The sequence below is a fragment of the Aspergillus versicolor genome (assembly GCF_001890125.1).
Source record: "Aspergillus versicolor CBS 583.65 unplaced genomic scaffold ASPVEscaffold_8, whole genome shotgun sequence".
Lineage (NCBI taxonomy): Eukaryota > Fungi > Ascomycota > Eurotiomycetes > Eurotiales > Aspergillaceae > Aspergillus > Aspergillus versicolor.
This window is the reverse complement of record NW_024467531.1, coordinates 1,545,381-1,562,523: the sequence shown is the minus strand read 5'-3', so window position 1 is coordinate 1,562,523 and position 17,143 is coordinate 1,545,381. Positions and strand designations below refer to the sequence as shown.

The 17,143-nt window shown below is 50.6% G+C and overlaps 12 protein-coding genes across 12 annotated transcripts; 3 read left to right on the top strand and 9 right to left on the bottom strand.

Annotated features, from left to right (window-relative positions):
* Positions 1 to 45: 45 nt before the first annotated feature.
* ASPVEDRAFT_44747 (uncharacterized protein) lies at positions 46 to 1,694 on the bottom strand. Its single transcript, XM_040813123.1, has 2 exons — positions 1,189 to 1,694; positions 46 to 1,119 (listed from the first exon to the last, which is right to left on the bottom strand). Exons 1-2 carry the CDS (start codon positions 1,623 to 1,625, stop codon positions 93 to 95), a joined length of 1,464 nt encoding a protein of 487 aa, XP_040670986.1. The 5' UTR covers positions 1,626 to 1,694; the 3' UTR covers positions 46 to 92.
* Positions 1,695 to 2,124: 430 nt separating this feature from the next.
* On the top strand, positions 2,125 to 2,523 carry ASPVEDRAFT_31618 (uncharacterized protein; the record flags this gene model as incomplete). The annotated part of the gene is made up of 1 exon (XM_040810506.1): positions 2,125 to 2,523. One exon carries the CDS (start codon positions 2,125 to 2,127, stop codon positions 2,521 to 2,523), a length of 399 nt encoding a protein of 132 aa, XP_040670985.1.
* Positions 2,524 to 3,663: 1,140 nt separating this feature from the next.
* Positions 3,664 to 4,484, bottom strand: ASPVEDRAFT_44746 (uncharacterized protein). Its single transcript, XM_040813121.1, has one exon. It carries the CDS (start codon positions 4,018 to 4,020, stop codon positions 3,778 to 3,780), a length of 243 nt encoding a protein of 80 aa, XP_040670984.1. The 5' UTR covers positions 4,021 to 4,484; the 3' UTR covers positions 3,664 to 3,777.
* Positions 4,485 to 4,923: 439 nt separating this feature from the next.
* ASPVEDRAFT_836831 (uncharacterized protein) lies at positions 4,924 to 5,596 on the bottom strand. Its single transcript, XM_040817430.1, has one exon. It carries the CDS (start codon positions 5,487 to 5,489, stop codon positions 5,064 to 5,066), a length of 426 nt encoding a protein of 141 aa, XP_040670983.1. The 5' UTR covers positions 5,490 to 5,596; the 3' UTR covers positions 4,924 to 5,063.
* ASPVEDRAFT_174016 (MFS transporter) lies at positions 5,245 to 7,303 on the bottom strand. Its single transcript, XM_040808752.1, has 2 exons — positions 6,960 to 7,303; positions 5,245 to 6,901 (listed from the first exon to the last, which is right to left on the bottom strand). Exons 1-2 carry the CDS (start codon positions 7,241 to 7,243, stop codon positions 5,704 to 5,706), a joined length of 1,482 nt encoding a protein of 493 aa, XP_040670982.1. The 5' UTR covers positions 7,244 to 7,303; the 3' UTR covers positions 5,245 to 5,703.
* A 191-nt stretch (positions 7,304 to 7,494) lies between these two features.
* Positions 7,495 to 8,493, bottom strand: ASPVEDRAFT_836836 (FAD-dependent oxidoreductase). The gene has a single exon (XM_040817431.1). It carries the CDS (start codon positions 8,388 to 8,390, stop codon positions 7,641 to 7,643), a length of 750 nt encoding a protein of 249 aa, XP_040670981.1. The 5' UTR covers positions 8,391 to 8,493; the 3' UTR covers positions 7,495 to 7,640.
* ASPVEDRAFT_836827 (uncharacterized protein) lies at positions 8,494 to 9,373 on the bottom strand. Its single transcript, XM_040817429.1, has one exon. It carries the CDS (start codon positions 9,180 to 9,182, stop codon positions 8,598 to 8,600), a length of 585 nt encoding a protein of 194 aa, XP_040670980.1. The 5' UTR covers positions 9,183 to 9,373; the 3' UTR covers positions 8,494 to 8,597.
* A 139-nt stretch (positions 9,374 to 9,512) lies between these two features.
* On the bottom strand, positions 9,513 to 10,930 carry ASPVEDRAFT_153479 (intradiol ring-cleavage dioxygenase). Its single transcript, XM_040808354.1, has 3 exons — positions 10,633 to 10,930; positions 10,262 to 10,586; positions 9,513 to 10,211 (listed from the first exon to the last, which is right to left on the bottom strand). The coding sequence occupies exons 1-3, from the start codon at positions 10,874 to 10,876 to the stop codon at positions 9,596 to 9,598; spliced, it is 1,185 nt and encodes a 394-aa protein (XP_040670979.1). The 5' UTR covers positions 10,877 to 10,930; the 3' UTR covers positions 9,513 to 9,595.
* A 961-nt stretch (positions 10,931 to 11,891) lies between these two features.
* On the top strand, positions 11,892 to 14,196 carry ASPVEDRAFT_64373 (dynamin family protein; the record flags this gene model as incomplete). Its single annotated transcript, XM_040815724.1, has 4 exons — positions 11,892 to 12,278; positions 12,331 to 12,927; positions 12,977 to 13,755; positions 13,806 to 14,196. 4 exons carry the CDS (start codon positions 11,892 to 11,894, stop codon positions 14,194 to 14,196), a joined length of 2,154 nt encoding a protein of 717 aa, XP_040670978.1.
* A 118-nt stretch (positions 14,197 to 14,314) lies between these two features.
* Positions 14,315 to 14,623, bottom strand: ASPVEDRAFT_44742 (uncharacterized protein). The gene has a single exon (XM_040813120.1). It carries the CDS (start codon positions 14,539 to 14,541, stop codon positions 14,338 to 14,340), a length of 204 nt encoding a protein of 67 aa, XP_040670977.1. The 5' UTR covers positions 14,542 to 14,623; the 3' UTR covers positions 14,315 to 14,337.
* A 370-nt stretch (positions 14,624 to 14,993) lies between these two features.
* ASPVEDRAFT_136827 (short chain dehydrogenase/reductase family protein) lies at positions 14,994 to 16,208 on the top strand (the record flags this gene model as incomplete). Its single annotated transcript, XM_040807332.1, has 4 exons — positions 14,994 to 15,091; positions 15,168 to 15,378; positions 15,463 to 15,837; positions 15,894 to 16,208. The coding sequence occupies 4 exons, from the start codon at positions 14,994 to 14,996 to the stop codon at positions 16,206 to 16,208; spliced, it is 999 nt and encodes a 332-aa protein (XP_040670976.1).
* Positions 16,121 to 17,035, bottom strand: ASPVEDRAFT_198196 (hemerythrin domain-containing protein). Its single transcript, XM_040809249.1, has 2 exons — positions 16,722 to 17,035; positions 16,121 to 16,654 (listed from the first exon to the last, which is right to left on the bottom strand). Exons 1-2 carry the CDS (start codon positions 16,953 to 16,955, stop codon positions 16,319 to 16,321), a joined length of 570 nt encoding a protein of 189 aa, XP_040670975.1. The 5' UTR covers positions 16,956 to 17,035; the 3' UTR covers positions 16,121 to 16,318.
* Positions 17,036 to 17,143: the final 108 nt, after the last annotated feature.

Sequence of the window (17,143 nt, the reverse complement as noted above, 5' to 3'; positions counted from 1 at the left end):
ACTTGATTGACTAATGAATATCGAGAACAAACCAGATAGTTGGTGGTGATGTGAAGCTCCGAGTACATAAATATATAGAGATCCATTCCGCCCTACATGCAAACCTCACCACGACGGTGGAATCCAATACTTCTGCCAATGCGCCTCTGTATCTGCCTCTCGAAACTTATCGATACCCCTGCGACCCCATCTTCATCTACCACCCAATCGCCCCTCTCAACCCGATCAGCCCAGTTGTTCAGCACCTTATCTATCTGTACCATATCGGAGTTTGTAATCCCATTTATAGTCCCATTCTGATACAAGTCCCCATGGGAATCACGAGGCTCTGGGTATTTGTCCAGATAGTCGGAGTCGGTTATCCCAAACGGTTGTCCATTTGACATTCGAGCCCATCCGGAACCTCCAATAGCAAAGGGTAATAGAAGCCGACATACGTTGCTCCAGAACAGTGGCCATTGCTGCACGACAGGATCGATGTAGAATCCGGCAGCAATATTGTAGAGACCGAGATGGTTTCCACGCGCTACAGGCTGATGATACTCTGCATCATCAATCTGAAATATCCGGAGAGGGCAGTTTCCAGGGTACTGGCCGAGGTGGTTATGTGGCGATGTAACAAAGTCCGTGATGGGTTGGTTCTGAAATTCGAAGACAGTGGGGAATCGGATCCCTGGCGCGATATAACAGAATCGGACGCTGCAGTCGGAAATGGATCTTAAGAACTCGTGAGCAAACGACAAGCGGGGGAGAACATCCTGGTTTTCAAATGTTGCTGGATCATGCCACGGCAAGTTCATGAAAGTAGTAGGATCCTCTCTGGGTGGGATTCGAGACTCAATCACTTCCACGAGACGCTTGAAGGCAGTGGTTGCCCTTTCTAGGTCCGTTTTTGTGTACTGATGAATTACCCAGGGTTCCATTAGCCCATATAGAAAGTCCATCTTTAGTAGTTTTGCCTGATCTTTAGAAACTGCCTGCGCCTTTCCTTCGTCAATCATCTGAAGATATGAATCTAGAATAACTTCTAGAGGCATCCAGCTCCATTCATGACGGGTAATGAGCCTGGTATCATTAATATCCTCAATAAAGGTTGCCCTTAGCGTCATCTGGTCAAACCTAATAAACAAGTCAGCTTGCCCTGTCTCCAAGGCAGTCATGGGACTGCTTGAGGGAATGTAAATATACAAAAGCCCCTCATCGTCTGAGACTCGGTAGTGACTAGACTCATACAGCTTGATAAACCTTCCCTCTTCATATTCATCCTCGTACGAATCCATATGATCCCGCATGTTATCCGGAGATTTCAGTGCTGCAAGGAAAACAAAAAGTCTAGACCGAGGAGGCAGAACGTCCTCATCCCAAGCACGCTTCAGGAACTCGATCAAGGACGGGTGAAGACTGTTAGCAACTTCCTCAGAAGGCGCCCTGGCATCCCACCAGCTTGGAGGCATCGGGGGTATCTCACCGCCACAACCCGTGAGGGCTCTTGTCAAAAGCTCGTTATGTAGAGCTGCACAGCGCTCGTAGTCCATGATCCCACCAAGGTCTCGGACTGGACTGGATTCAGTTATGCGGGGCCATCCATTGGGGAGGGCGGACAAGTGATGCTCGGATGAGGCCATCGAGACAGAGCGGGTGAATAGCTGAGCTGGTTTAGTAAAGATAAAGGTAGGTAAGATGGGGCGACTGGTACGAGGAATGGTGGTGAAGTTCAGGGATCTCTGGCAGGTCGCTGAATGGGGATATCCCCTGTAAATCACGTGGCTCAGTAGAAATTTTGGCCATGACTTACGGACGTGGATTAGAGAACAATCATTAGAACTGAATTTTCTACTCATGAGCAGTCCTTTATCTGCTCTTGGGCCAGAAGCGACGTGTTTATTGTATATCAAGCTTTCTTTCATTGTCACTAGCTACCCGAGGCCATCAATCTTCCATCTATCTGCCTTCTATCTAGATTCTAAACCATTGTATGCCAAACTAAATATTGTTACAGGGCAATTGGTTTCTCGTTCATCTAGGCTATGGTATAGCAAGGTACATATAAATACTCCCAGACTCAAGACTTGCAAGCACCAGAGTAACAGTTGCCAGAACCACAGTAGTCGTCGGAGCTACTATATGCGTACTCCCCCCACCGCCGATATATCCCACGAATCCAACCAGGTCGACTGGCTAAGAGTCAAGCGAGATGTTACTCTGGGTGTGCTGAACCAGGATCTGCCACTTTCCGCCATCCAGGACGCCGAAGAAGCTGAAGCAGGGTCAAAAGTTACCGAGGCTTTCTTACAACACCACTATGGAGCGGAGCCAGCTGCAACAGATGCAGCAGAGCTTTCCATATCCGTCGAGACTAATACGGCGGCGGGGAGTAGCTGGCAGCCCTGGCGCGAACACCACATGCCAGTGGAGACAGGAGTGCTTGAGGCCGAGGGTGAGAATGGCAGCCATATGATGCGGAGAAGGCGGCAGCATTTGCAAGAACACCAGCGGGGACATGTCCATGGACATGGGAATTAGCATGACCATGGGCATCTTTCCCTATTTATGGCAGTCCTGAGAAGCCCACGCAGTATTGCTCGGCGCGACTTTATATTTCTGGCCACAGAATTTATTCGTGAGCCTGACCACCCATTGTGATCGCCTGGCGAGCTTGCTCTTATAATTAGTATCTAACTTGGATCCTAGTCTCTTTTGATCCACTGTAACAGGTGTTATTGAATATGTTGGGTATACGGGAGCTTTCGATTTGGAGGGTAAACAACGAACATTCAATACTGAGTAATACCGTATCCTCGAGCTATAGAGTAGTCTGCTGGTAATTAAAGGGAAAGGGAAGCTAATAAAGCAGTATTAATGTTAGAGGAGCATGATGTTAATGAAGCATTTATGCCTGCTGCTAGATTGCGAGTGATGGGTGGAGCGCTCCGCGAACCTATTGGTGTAGCCAATCAACCAGTACAGTAAGACGGCCTTCCAGATCATTACGTCTGCTCTCAGAACAAGCAGGTCAGTATAGCCTCTCGAGCTTATCCAGAAGGGACCTCGTCTACTCCCCGTACAATTCTCCCACGGTCTCTCGCAGATCATGCACAAAGAAGCCCAAAGTGCGAGCTTGATCTGATTCTACTCCAATCTCGCCTCCACCTCAACCTCTTTGCCCCAACACAGGTTCATCTTTTTGTTACCTAGCTTAATACATATATTAGTATGGTTATAGAAAGAGAAGAGGTGTTAAAAAATACATATTTAATACAGATTCTAAGCAAATAAAGCCTTGGGCAAAGATACCTCTATTTTATAGAGAGTTGTAAAGGCGGAACAAGAAATTGGTATGTTAGGGAGGGGCCAAAGACTAAATAGATAATGGGATGAAATTCCCTTACTTTACTAGAGTTTTGTCCTCAAAAGCCATCTGTTACGAGCCGGCATCATTTACCAGAGGGCGCTCAATTCTTCAAGACCGGATTTTAATGGTTTTTCTTTCCGACTTTCAACAGTATTAATCAGGGGAACTTCCAAGCAAGCTGGACGAGAGCCCAGCCTTTCCTAACGGTACTTTGGATGCGGCGACGAGCAGTTCGTATACTGATGGGCTTTAGAATTATGCCATCAAGCGGTACTAGACATAGGATCTGATACCAAGGTATGCTTGGAGAGCAAGTATGGTAATCTTTTATTGATACTATGCGAGACGGGTACTTAGAGTGTCTACGTCTAATAGAAGAAAGCATGCAAATAAACGAAGCTGAACGTAAGAAAATAAAACACGTACTATCTGTAGATGCCAACCTCGTCGCCGTAAGTACTAAACCACCAGACAACTGTCCCATTATCAGGCAGGGCATTTAGTGGAAGGCTCCGCGGACTGCAAGGCACAATGTCTTTCACATATTTTGCACCGTCGCAAACGTCAGTCGAAATAGCCACAGGGGTACGGGTATCCTGTTCCATCTTCAGATTCCAGCGCACCTGGCCCACAGATTCCATATGTCCGTCCTTGTAGCAAAGCAGCATGCCGATACATGGGTTATGACTCTTCGTTGAGTCTCTCGAGACCCGTACGTGATGAAGGTCATCAAGCCTGGCCTTAGTGATGAACCAGGCAACAGCCGAACCGTCTGATGCTTTGCCCGGTTCTGGCGTAGTATAACGGGGCCACGGTGGATCCGGTTCAGGATCTTTGGCAGCACGGCTGGAATCACAAACAAGGCCGATGACAAATGTTGGATACGGGCCAGGGTTGGGTTCTAGTCCGTCGTGCACAATGCCCAAGATGGGACCGTCGCCCTTGTGGCGGAGACTGCGGTATGTATGAGTTCCTGGGGATATAGAAGAGTGCTCAGGTCCGAAGAGGACGCTCCTCCCGAGGGATGTACGAAGCTATGAAATCATCAATATAGGACCCGCTGGGTGGGCAGGGTACGCGGCAACTCACCATCAAACAAGACGGCCCGTAATGTCCTCGTGACTCGTTGACCCACGCATTCTCTATGGTCTCTCTAGAGTTGATAGGAAAGTAGGTCCAAAAGAGCAAGTTAGAGGGAATTTATCGCTCAGTGATATCCACTATGCGGCGAGAAGAGAAGGCCGAGAGAGTGCTGTTCAGGCGTAGATTCCCTGGATGCCCCAGTCGGCACAACAGACAAGAAGGCCCTTGACATCAGGAGTGAGATGGATACATTCCAGCCGGCTGGACGTTCGATAGTCCCGTATATTCCGCAAATCCAGTTTTGGAGGGTCAGGAGCAGCCCAGAGTGTGTTTCCAAACGACGACTCATCTTTTATAAGGCTCATGTTTCGCACGAATATGCCCTATCAATTGGTAAGAAATGCTTTCTAAGGGACGTTATCGATACACATCATGGCGTATAGTAAGCCGACTGTGAAGATCCGCCACTTCAATCGTTTTATACCAGGGTGATCCGTCGAGAGTAGGTGTCGAAGTCCGGTCCAGGAATTGCACCCCTCGCACACCAACATGATCGGCGGAGATGACTAGTGACTACTTTCTCGACCCGACGCGGTAAATTAATGCGTTGCAGCCGATTATTGATCCGTTATCTAGACCCCTTGCCGCGTATCCCGGATAGGTAAGAGTGTCCTTGGTACTCGAGACGAGTCACATAAGCCGGGTGTGTCAAACTTAGATGTCGAGGATGGGGAGGAGCACGCCTCACCTCCTCGAACAGCGGACGAATTTCTGCAAGAACGGTCAAGTACCAAACGGGACCTGTAAATCGGGCGATCATAACCTGGACTTCCACCGGCAGTCTTACGAACAATGCCTGGTTGTAGGTATCGTGCAGGACATCTCGCACCCGCGGGCAAAGGAGTGCTTGATGCACCGCCAACGTCTCTAACTCCGAGTCTCTAGGTCTATACAAACATTTCACGACGTCTAAGAGTCTCCTGAGCTCCTTTTCCTTGGGTTGATCTGACGGGGTAAAAGTTTCCATTAAGAGATGATGGCACTTGGAGTTCATCCGAAGTCGGAGTGCAGAGTAGAACCAGGGGCAGGGATGGAGGGCTTGTAGGACCTCGATGGCCGGAGACGGTATTAGTGACAGTTTTTGATATTAAATGACAGTTGAAGAAGTACTTTGCTTCCAAAAGCTTAACGTGATGAGACCCGGACTGAAAGTTTGAGCGAGAACAAAGTTTTCTATAGACATGACATGACCATGCTTATCTAGTACTTTAAGTTGGGCTCTCGGGTCTAAGCTTTGACAACCTCCTCAACCGCGCGCCATACTTCATAAACAGAAACGGAATCGGCATGAGAGCCGCTGCAACAGCGCCGATGATAGAAACTGCCGGTCCAACATCCAAGGCACTGATCATAGGCCTCGCCGCAAGGGGAAGGCCCGCGGCCATGATGCTCCGGAGAAAGGTGACTGCCGCAACCGCACTCGCTGCATATATACCATACATATCAATGAGATAGTTCAGACACTGCTGGAAGATGCAGTCGAATCCGAGTCCGAGGAATAATGCTGCAAGACACGGCAGGATCCAATGGTGTGGTGGGTTGGCTGTCCATGCAAACCAGAAGGTAGCGATGACGAAGAATACAGCGCCGACTGCCATGGGGAACAGTCGGGCTTCTGGGACTGCTCTGCCGTTGGCATTGCGCGCGATCTCGTTATACCGGGACTGATTCCAGATGTTGAACCATACGGAACAAATGACACCGATCAAGAGGGCTAGGAAGGGGAGGGCGGCGACGACGGGGTGCCAGCCACGGATCTCTTGGAATACGATGGGGAACACTTCGAGGCAGAGATAAAATACGCCGTAGACGAAGGCGGCATACATGGCAATGCAGGAGACGACTGGCTCTGTGAAGAGCATGAGCAGCGGACGGGAGAACTGCTTGGTGACGATGGAGTGGATGTCGAGATTCATGTGCTCGTGAGGGTGATAGTACCGCTGGTCGCCTGTCTCCTTCCGAAGCCGTTGTGCCTTTTGCTTCAGCAGAAGCAGAGGGTACACTTCGGGGAGAAAGAAGAAGGCCATGGCGAAGATAACGAAGAGCCAGATGGCGAGGATATATCCGGTCCACCGCCAGTCGAGCCTGTCGTTCATAACCAGAGCTGAACCGATGAGAGGGCCGAGAGAAGCGCCTCCGTTCACTGCTACTGCGTAAAAGCTGACGGCCACTCCTCGTCGTTCACGACCCCAGATATCATCCAGTGCAGCCATGACATTGCTGCTGGGGGCAGACCCGAAGAAGCCAGCGAAGAACCTGGTGATAAACACCGAAGCTGCGTTGGTGCTCCTGGAAGTCCCAAGGGCGAAAAGCACCTGGATAAAGACTGCTGGTAGCATACTCACCCTGCGGCCCCAGATTTCCGAGATGGGAGCCCAGATGACAGGGCCGAACATATACCCAGCCCTGCGTAAGTTAGTAAGAAGCAAGCAAAACAATGAAGCCAACTAATGCGGTATCATACAGGTACATAGTAACCTCCAGGACCGAGACCTCGCGGCTGACACCCACATATTTCGCGATGGTAGCGTCGGCTGGCGTTTGGATACTCGAGCCCAGAGTGCTCGTGAGAGCCAACATGCCCAGTTGAAACGTCACCCACCACTTATACCGGTCGGACCAATTATGGGGGTTCATCGGGTCATCCTGGTCCCAACTGACGAGATACACAGGGTTAAGCTCCCTTGGAGGCTTTTCTCCCTTTGTGATCCCATTGGTCTTCAGGCGAACTGCCTGGATGAAGTCCATAATACCAGCCCAGAGCCCAACACAGATAAACCCAGAGGACCAGGGACGGGCCCAGCCAAGCTTTATGGGGTTCCTGTGTGTTCGACCCAGCGTTTTGCAGTGCATTTAACTCGGCGATCCCCGACGGTCGCGCTATTTGCTGCTGCATTACTATCTAGACTAGGAGCCGGCTAAACGTTAATCTGCGGCAGCACATACCTCGCCCTGTGAATGCAGCCATCTATTTCTCTGAAGTAGCGCATTGGTATGGACGAGTGGAGCTCCAGACCGTAAGGAAGTCTCGGGAATGCAATAATATTGAATGCTCGGGGCGACACAGCAGCAAGGAACCGGCAATATATGGGCTTATTACCGGTATTAAATCTGATATCACAACCTCAACTCATAGTCGACGCCTCTACAAACATGACTTCCTTTCCACCAGCCTTAGCACCTCCAGGGCTGCTCCAAAACTGTAGACATACCCCAACCATCCGAACCCATAGGCGTGCACTACATCTCCCTCAGCCTCGAGTCGATATCCGCCCTTCCTCCCCGGCCGGAATGCCACGATGTCCCTCGTCGAGTGCTTCTGCGGATCAATCTCATCGAGGCGCCCTTCCGCCAACTGCCTCACCCGTCTCACAATATCCGGCTTCAACTTCTCATCCACCGCAGTATCCAAATTCCCCTCCTGACTCACTCCGCCCACAATGGCGCCCCGGGTAAACATCCGCGGGATGACATACGTATAATGCGACCCCTGGACCATAGCCATCTCATCAAAATCCGTCTCAACAAACATCGTCTGCCCCCGAACCGGGACAACGTTCTTGTCATTCGCAAGGTACGACGCACCGAGCCCCGACGCATGTACGACAACATCGCACGGCGCCAGACGCTTCGCATCGGGGATAGATTCGATTTCCCTCCGAATAAACCGCACCCCTCGCGCTTCCGGCTTCTGCTTTATCCAGGGTAGGAACACACCTGGGTTGACGGCCAGAGTGCGATACATGAAGCCGACCTTGGATTCTGGATAGAGCGAGTTCGATGCGAGACGCCGGTATTCCGGCACGATCGTTTTGTACCAGACGGTTGAGTCGTCGTTGCGGTCGTCAAGTCCACCCCGCGATCTTGCACCTTTCAAAATTGCGGAAAATATCATCTTCGAGGTATGGAGAAGGCAGGATGCACAGCTAGCTGCAAATCGACGAGAACCGTTACCGACCTGGATTGATGTCTCAAAAGAGCAAGGCGTCTGGCCTATGTTTTGCTAGTCTAATTCTAGTTCTGTATAATAAATGCCATCCATCTAAAAGAAAAATAAAAGGAAAACAAAAGCAAAGAAGAAAGAAAAAAAGAAACATTCAAATCACACCAGGTTCCCCTTCCCCCTCTTTCCCATACACACAGTCCCGCTCGCAACATCACCATTGGCAAGAATCTCCATTCCCATTCTCTTCTCATAAGACTTAACACTCTTCTCCGACCCCGTTCGCAGAATAAGCCACCTCAAATACGGCATCGCCTGCACAAGTTCATCAACGCAGTCGAGTAGCCACCCGCCCAGTCCAAAACCCTGGTACTCTGGCAGAATGTACACATCCGTTAAGTAGGCGAAGGTATACCAATCCGTAGCGAGGCGCGCGAACCCAATCTGCTCTACTCCTGAATGCAGACTACCATCGTTTCCACCTTCATTTTCACTTCTATTTGGGACTTCGGTTGTGGCTGTATTTTGGCTTGGCGATGTTGTTTTGTAAAGCCCGTAACAGAACGAATTATCAACTATTCCCTGCAGTACCTCCTCCGGGAATGGAGTAGCCCAGTAGATAGTATCAGATGCGAGCGCGGCGTTTATTGCTGGGATTGAGAGGAGCGAGTTGTCTGTGGAGATGAGGAAGAATTGGCCCCTGGTTTGTTTTGTCCATTGTTTGGGGGATTTGGGGAGGGGCATTTTGTTTTCTTCCTGAATGGAATTGATCCTGGTTGGGAAGGGTAATTGGAATTTAAGCAAGATAGATGTCAATTGAAAAGGTTGTTTTGCTGCGGAGCTGTGGTTCTTATACTCTCTGGATACGAGGGGGAGTGAGTCACATCAATCTTGCTGATCAATGTATGCATAAATATCGGGCCCAGGTCGCGCCTTTTAACGACATCTAATTACTCATCTAGCGAGTCGGACGCCCGGACGATTTAATATGGAGAGAGAAGTTTCCACTTTTTGGGATAACGGTCCCAATCGCAGAGATTTACCTAAGCTTGATATGATATTGCGAATCCTTGGCGACGTGACAATCAACTTGGTCTATCATAAACAAGTCTAGAAAGAAAAGCTCTGCTCAATATAGAATAACAATCTGGAAAGACTTAAGCAGATGATGAAGGTGCAGCGGTACCACTTGGCATAGCCCCAGAGGGAGCACCAGAAGGCGAGCCCTGGCCACCACCTCCACCACCTCCCATCGCACTGCTGTCAGTGTTCTCGTGGCCGCCGTTCTCATCGTAGTACCCAGCAATGCTGTAGTAGGAGTTGTCCGTGTAGTCGGCAGTCGCATTAATGCCGATCTGGATCCATGCGAACAGGCCATCCTGGAGTCCGTTACCGAGGTAGACGTATTCAGGGAAAGGATCGTAGTCAGAGCTGGCCTGCTCGACACTCCACATGTCCTCTGCGTTGCTGGTGATGGCTTGTGTGTTTTCACTGTAGGGAGATAGCTCCTCCACGGCAGAGCGGAGCACTTCGTTCCAGAACACCTGGCCGATGTGTGCGACGCTGCCGGTTCCGACCTGGAGAGTGCCGTTCTTGCGGTTGACAGTAGACCCGAGGTGAGTGAGGAGATGGGTGTGGGTTGCACGGCCGTCGTAGTGGCCGGGGAATATGGTCTTGAAGGTGACGATGCCATCTTCATTGGACTCTTGGATACCTCGGAGGTACGTAGAGTCCCAGCCATCCTGGGCCTCATTACCTTGGGCGACGACACCACTGCAGTATGTTAGTGACCGGGTAGGCGATTATGATCGAAGGAGTCGTACCTGTAGATGCCAGTAGCATTGGCGTTCCAGATATCAACGTAGGCACCCGGAATGGGCTGGCAGGTGTTGACATCGATGTATTGAACCTCGAGGAAGACGTCGACGCCATCACAGTACAACTCCTCTCTCACGTCTTCCCTAGTCATCTCGCCCCAGATGTAGTACGGGCCATCGGTGATCGTGGGTGCGAGGATGGCACTGGTGTTCCCACCAAAGATCGCCTCCTCAGGAGTGTTGGGTCCGTAGTTGAGGATACCAGTCTTGTTGTGATCGATAGCCTCCCATTCCTCTAGGGCTGCTAGATCTCTGTGCCATTTTCGAGGGTCTAGCCAGTCAATTACTAGTTCCTGCAGAGGGGAAAGGAAACTCACTGGCAGTAATGCCCTTTTCCTTGCGCAGCTCGCGGGTGGTGCGCGCACGACGAGCGATATTGCGCCTGTTCAACTGAACAGCTGCATTCGAGTTGGAGCAGGTGTTCAAGGCCTGCTTTGCCCTGACTGCCTGGGCATCGCGAGCTCTGATTTCCCTCTTCAGAACGGCAGGGTCGTGCTTCTCACCCGGGTGAGCGAGAGCCAGAGTAGCGGCAGTGAGAGTGAGGAAGCTGGAGAAGCGCATTGTGAAGTCGATTCGAATAATTAGAAGCCGTTAACGATCTTTGTTCAATTTCCAGAATCTTGCCCTCTACTTATAGTATTCCTTCTCCAGGCAGTCTCGTTCGAGACCGCGTAACCCCTATCCATTGTGGTTTCATCCACATCGGAATTGAAGCACGGGATGCGTAATCGGAAAAACACCATAGGCTATCTTCAGCCTTAAAATAGAGCTAGACTCGAGCCCGCTCATCTTGCAAGGCTGTGAAGCAGCGGGACTGCTTGGCGCCGCGTACGCTTTGCAGTCCAGTGCTTGGTATGAGCTTAGCGGATCCCCAGCTGGCTCCACCAAGTCCATCCACGGTCTGGTTTGCAGAGGAAAAAGTCGACGTGCCCGGGTTTATCGAATCCCGATTACTAACAGCCAGTTCCTCAGCCACGCTCTAACGGTGTCGTTAACTCTCATCGGGTTTGGCGTCCGGGCTGAAGGTTCCGCTGGGCGGCCACAATCCCTCAATAGGCGAAGAGTGACGACGCTGTCACTCCATTGATCGGCGTTGTTTATTTTTATTCGTTCCTGCACCAGCCGGACTCATCTACTCGCTTCAGCCACACTAAGAGACTGCGTTTCGGGCTGCCGTCGGCAATGGCACTGGGAGGCTCCGAAGCCCTAACATTGAGCCGAGCCAGATCATTTACCTACTTCAAATCGTTCTCTAGGACTGTCCCAGCTAGGAGTCCCCCATTCAATTGTCGAGGCGACTAACTGGACTGTCCATATTCTGCAGGTGCGACCCAGCCTGTTCCTGCCTGTGGTGGTCGTATGCTCCTGTTGCCATGGTAAGAAGACATCTATCTAGGAAGGTGCGACCCCCGTCGTTCCTGCCTAGCTTGCGTCCATGGGTGAGCAGAATACGTTTGGCTCCAGACGTCCTGGGGCGCCAACCTGTCTGCACACATGCGCCATACATTACTCTGCGCGTACAATCTTACTGTCCGTGGTATCATTACCAAAAGTCGCTCGTTAAATATCAAGTACGATGGCGGAACAGCAGGATCTTGAATCCGTGTCCACTTCCCTCGCCGACCCTGCCCTGCTCGAGAAGTTCGACAAGCTCTTCGCGTGCAATGTCGGTGAATATGTGTCTCTACCACAGCTCATCGCAGTGGGGGACCAGTCCAGCGGTAAAAGCTCTGTTCTAGAGGGCTTGACTGGTCTTCCCTTTCCTCGGGACAGCACGTTGTGTACACGCTTTGCCACCCAGATTGTTTTTCGTCGAGCCGCTGGACAGATTACCCGTCGCATCAGGGCGTCAATTAAGCCTGCTCCGAACTCGACCCCAGACTGTGTTTCCAGATTGAAGGCATGGTCGAAGCCAGATATGACCACCTTGGAGCGAAAGGCCTTTTCAAATATGATACATGAGGTAGGAACCTGCGACACTAGTAGTTGATGGCCTCGCCGCTGACATTGAGCAGGTGCACAGCGTTATGGGGGTTCGAAGCCGCGAGGACCAGTCAAACCCGACATTCTCGCGGCATGTCTTTCGTATCGATATCAGCGGTCCTGATGAGGACCATCTTGCGGTCATCGACGTCCCTGGGATATTCAAAAGTGTGACTCCAGGTGTGACAACAAAGAACGACATCGAGATAGTGCGCACAATGGTTCAAGATTATATGAAAAACCCCCGTTCAATAATCCTTGCAGTTGTTCCCGCGAACGTTGACGCTGCCACTCAGGAAGTTATCGAGCGGGCTCGTGAGGTCGATCCTGAGGGTCAGCGAACTCTAGGCGTGCTTACGAAGCCTGATCTGGTGGATCGCGGAGCAGAACAGCAGGTCATAGACCTGATATCCGGTAGGGCCATGCCACTCAAGCACGGCTGGGTGCTTGTTCGCAATCTCGGAAAGAGTGAACTCGCCATCGGTGACAAAGCCCGCGAGGAGGTAGAGGAAGAGCTCAGGACGCGAGGTGGATGGAGTTCCATTCCTCGAGACCGATATGGCATCCAGTCTCTCAGAGAGCGGCTGCAAGAGACAGTAACTGAGAATGCTCGTCGAGAATTTCCAATGGTAATTGACGACAACCTATTTACAAGTTCATATTTACTAACTCAACTAGGTGCGCTTGGATATCAACAAGAAGCTGAGAGAGGCCAAGGCCGCATTGCATGCCCTTGGCCATGAGAGGGCCCATCGCAGTCAGCAAATTGATTTCTTGTTAGATATTGTCGCTAAGTTCCAGGAGATCATGGGCAATGCACTGCGCGGTAACTACGGGGCAGACGGTATCTTCGACAAACTCAAGCGCCTTCGACTTGCAACTATAGTCGTGGACCGCAACGAACAGTTCAAGTCTGATATGGTGCAACTTGGACATGTATATCGCTTTCACAACGAGGCCGAAACTAGCTTCCAGTCACCGTCCGCCAGTCCAAAGCACAGCAGTAGTGCCGAAAGCCAAGTCACCACGCGTAAAGTCGAAACTAGACTAGATGTTAACGATAACCTCATGGAGCCTGAGCTATTAATTGCTCCCGTTGCGGACGATATTTACAAGTGGCTAGAAAGTGAATATCGGAGCTCACGGGGGTTCGAGGTTGGGACCTTCAACACCTCCCTCCTACCCACTGTCATGAGAAGGCAGTCCAAGAAGTGGAAGAGTATCTCACTGGGCTATATTAGCGACATCGTTGCAGTTGTGAATACGTTCATTGTCAGCGTCCTTACCGATCTATGCGGTGACCCCCGTATATCTCGAGGCCTGTTGTCTATAATGACAGATGGTCTCCATAGGGCATACTCCAAAGCAGTAAAGCATACCATTTTCTTGCTAGAGAATGAGAGAAGTGATAGTCTCATGTCACTTCATCAATCATTCACAGATACCCTGCAGTCTCGGTTAGTTACGATCCCCCAAATACTTGTCCTAAAGTGTTCACAATTTCCAGGCCGGAAGCAAAAATGCAAAAGCTCATCACCGAGAAAACATTTCACGCCGGATCTATGGGAAAGGTGGCTCGGGTCGATGATATCAAAGCCGTAATGCCAATATCGGACAGCCAGGAGTATATGGTACGACAAGTACATGACATATTGCAGTCATATTACCATATCGCCCGGGCCCGACTCATCGACAACGTTTGCATACAATCTACAAATTACTATCTGTTGAATGGCCCAAACAGTCCCATGAAGCTTCTGTCGCCGACGTTCGTGTACCGACTGTCCGATCAGGAATTGGAGGACATTGCCGGCGAGGATCCTGTCATTCACAGACAGCGGTTACGACTGTGTAGAGAAATCGAAGATCTTGAAACGGCCAGAAGGATTCTACTCTGAAAGGCCATGTTTACCTTTACACCTCAAGGTCATGGGGAAGATATTATATTTTTCCTTGGTGGCTGCCATTCTTACACGCATCTCTAATTTGTATATGACCATTATTACAACGATACCACTATTGTGCCTGAATTTGCCGGACTAGCTGTTTGACATCCCGTTCAACTTGCAGTAGTGTACCCATGGCAGCGGTGCTCCACGAGCGATCTGCAGAAGCCATGATATAGTGTCTCGTAGTGATGCCAGTTCTCTAATTGGAGGAAAGCCTGACACCGACATCCCGCAGGCAATCAAAGCTACAGGTGTAAATACCCGCAGGTTAATTACTCCATGTGAAGTCGGCATGCCGATCTTGGATTGCAGAGAAGTTCGGGCTGGTTCAATACCTCTGCGAGGATGCGTCGTTTCTGTTGGAGATTGCCCCCGCCCAGACAGGGTCGTTTTTCCTCCTTGCTTTGGCGGCATTATCCTGGTCATGCAGTAGTATAAAACTATTGACATACAAGGAGTCATAGTAGCCCTGATTATCCTGCCGAGAAAGCTGATCTAGATCTTAACGTCATAATGAAGTGACATTCAAGCCCGACTGATGATCTCCTGATCTACATTTATCCTCTTAATCAAGTAATTGTCACTCCTCTGAATAATAATATGATATCACAATTGCATGGACCTAACCTGTTGTGCCCGTTATCTGGCTCGGGTACACAAAGCCAGCAACATCTGCACCAGATTCAACCCCCCGGCAGAATTACTCACGACAAGCGATACAGTCCTCTCAATTATTAAACCCCAAAATGCAATCCGTCCTCCATCCAATACTCGGCCCCAGGAAGGAAATCCACGACCTAACCGGTCGCGTCGCGCTGGTTACCGGTGGTGCACTGGGCATAGGGTTCGCGGCCTCCCTGCCCTACCTTGCCTCGACCTCCGCTGTGTCAAATACTAACCCAGACGAATAAACCACTTAGATATGAGATATCCCGTGCCTTCGCCTTGAATGGGGCGCGCGTGATAATGGTAAACCGCAAAGAAGAACAGGGCGCGGCCGCGATCGACCGGATTAAAGAGGAATCCGACCAAAAGGCACAGATCGAGTGGGTGGAATGCGACCTCGGGAACCTCAATCAGGTGAAGGATGTTTTTACCGGGATTTGTAGGAGTGCAGAGAGATTAGATCTTGTATGCCTCTATTTTACATCGTTTATTCGAGCATACCCAGGACTTTGAAATAATCCATAGGGATGCTTGCTAATGGCGTTGCAGCTCATCCTCTCCGCCGGCATAAACGCAAACCAATACGGCGAGACTGTCGACGGATACGAGCGTATCTTCCAGGTAAACTGGCTCAGCCAGTTCTACGTCGTGAACCTCCTCTACCCCCTTCTCCGCAAGACATCCCAGATGGCAGATACACCAGCACCACGAATCGTCTTCGAAGGGTCCGAGGTGCATCGGGTCACGACACCAAGTACGCAATTCGCATCAAGGGAGGAAATAAATGATCCCAGTAAAGACCCGACGCAGTTGTATGCGCGCACAAAATTGGCAATCATACTTGGCGTCAAGTATGGGCTTTTGGACCGGGTAATTCGGCCGAATGAGGATCGGGTCTTTGCGCTGGTTGTGCATCCTGGGGCTGTGCGTATACGCTTTTTCCCTTCCAACCGGGCCTTTACTAATATTTACTGATGTAGGTCAATACGGATATGCAGGAGCAATGGAAAGAAGCGTATCCCGGTCTTTTAGGTAAACTGCTAACGACCGCGATGACGGCCATCAGTCGCAGTCCGGAACAAGGGTCCTTCAGTGCGTTGTATGCGGCTACAAGTCCTGAGATCGAGGAAAAGGGCTGGAATGGGTACTACTTCACGGACCCAGGGCAGCCGGGCAAGGAGTCGGCCCAAGCATCGGATTTGGGGTTGGCTTCAGCGCTATGGGATTTGAGTCATAAGATGATTAGAGACAAGGTTGGGGAGAGGGGAATGGTGGATTGGGATGTAAAGGTATAATAACCGATATACGAAGTGTTTGATAAAGTAACTGTGGTCCTTCAACATTACAATTTGCCATCTACTAGTCGGTCAACATATCAACACATCAGGTAGAAATATACAGTCCATCACTCTGGCCCAACCAGGTCCTTATTCGGCCACTTCCTGAACAAGTCCATCATTTGGTCAAACGGCGCAACGCCCAGTCCCACGGCCGTCTCGAATGGCGGTTTACTCGGCATATGAGGGTGAGCTCTTGACGGGACAAAGATCTTCGTCCTGGAAAACCACTTGGCCATGCTCCGACTCTCGTGCGGGGAGAGCGTTTCCTCAAGGATCGCCAGGTCCTCCATTTCCTGGGTATGCATGTGCCTTCCCAGATCGTCCATCAGGGTCATGAGCATCGGCTTGAAGTCTCTATTTGACGGGTCGAGCTGTTGGAACGCCTTGAGGCGCTTCTTAGTCTATATCCACCCTTTATCAGCATTTCGTCCCGGATAGGCGCGGAATAGGTATAGATGCTAGGCTAACCTGCTGATTTTCCTGCCTTCCCTTCTTGGCAAGACGATCACCGCCCTGAACGTGCTTCTCGAGTGCTGGGTATAAAACTAATTCCTCACCGACGGTGTTGCGCGCGACCTCCCAGACAAACAGGTTCTGCCAGCGGATCTGCTCATCGCGGACGTCTGACGCGACGATGCGCTGGTAGATTGCCTGTATCTGAATATGGTCTTGCTTGAGGGTAGCACTGATGCTGGGCGACATTGCTATGCTTCAATACGATAGGTAGAGGGCCGTTGTTAGTATAGTATCTCGACTTACAGGAGGACGACAACCGCGTCGGCCGGAATATTCTGAGAGGTCATGAGGACCCCCGGTATATTCCTCATCCGCCAGTCTAGAGCGGTTCTTTCGGATATCCTCGACGTCATGGTGAACGAGATAGAACCATG

Bases quoted from the DNA above. Each gene is read 5' to 3' on its own strand.
- ASPVEDRAFT_153479 (XM_040808354.1), bottom strand. From the start codon at position 10,876: ATGCGCTTCTCCAGCTTCCTCACTCTCACTGCCGCTACTCTGGCTCTC. The intron at 10,587-10,632 runs GTGAGTTTCCTT...TTGACTGGCTAG, and splicing joins GGAAAAGGGCATTACTGCCA to ACCCTCGAAAATGGCACAGA. The intron at 10,212-10,261 runs GTACGACTCCTT...AACATACTGCAG, and splicing joins AATGCTACTGGCATCTACAG to TGGTGTCGTCGCCCAAGGTA.
- ASPVEDRAFT_44742 (XM_040813120.1), bottom strand. From the start codon at position 14,541: ATGCCGACTTCACATGGAGTAATTAACCTGCGGGTATTTACACCTGTA.
- ASPVEDRAFT_44746 (XM_040813121.1), bottom strand. From the start codon at position 4,020: ATGCTGCTTTGCTACAAGGACGGACATATGGAATCTGTGGGCCAGGTG.
- ASPVEDRAFT_836836 (XM_040817431.1), bottom strand. From the start codon at position 8,390: ATGATATTTTCCGCAATTTTGAAAGGTGCAAGATCGCGGGGTGGACTT.
- ASPVEDRAFT_44747 (XM_040813123.1), bottom strand. From the start codon at position 1,625: ATGGCCTCATCCGAGCATCACTTGTCCGCCCTCCCCAATGGATGGCCC. The intron at 1,120-1,188 runs GTATATTTACAT...CTTGTTTATTAG, and splicing joins TCAGACGATGAGGGGCTTTT to GTTTGACCAGATGACGCTAA.
- ASPVEDRAFT_198196 (XM_040809249.1), bottom strand. From the start codon at position 16,955: ATGTCGCCCAGCATCAGTGCTACCCTCAAGCAAGACCATATTCAGATA. The intron at 16,655-16,721 runs GTTAGCCTAGCA...GGGTGGATATAG, and splicing joins GAAGGCAGGAAAATCAGCAG to ACTAAGAAGCGCCTCAAGGC.
- ASPVEDRAFT_836831 (XM_040817430.1), bottom strand. From the start codon at position 5,489: ATGAACTCCAAGTGCCATCATCTCTTAATGGAAACTTTTACCCCGTCA.
- ASPVEDRAFT_174016 (XM_040808752.1), bottom strand. From the start codon at position 7,243: ATGGACTTCATCCAGGCAGTTCGCCTGAAGACCAATGGGATCACAAAG. The intron at 6,902-6,959 runs GTATGATACCGC...TAACTTACGCAG, and splicing joins CTGGAGGTTACTATGTACCT to GGCTGGGTATATGTTCGGCC.
- ASPVEDRAFT_836827 (XM_040817429.1), bottom strand. From the start codon at position 9,182: ATGCCCCTCCCCAAATCCCCCAAACAATGGACAAAACAAACCAGGGGC.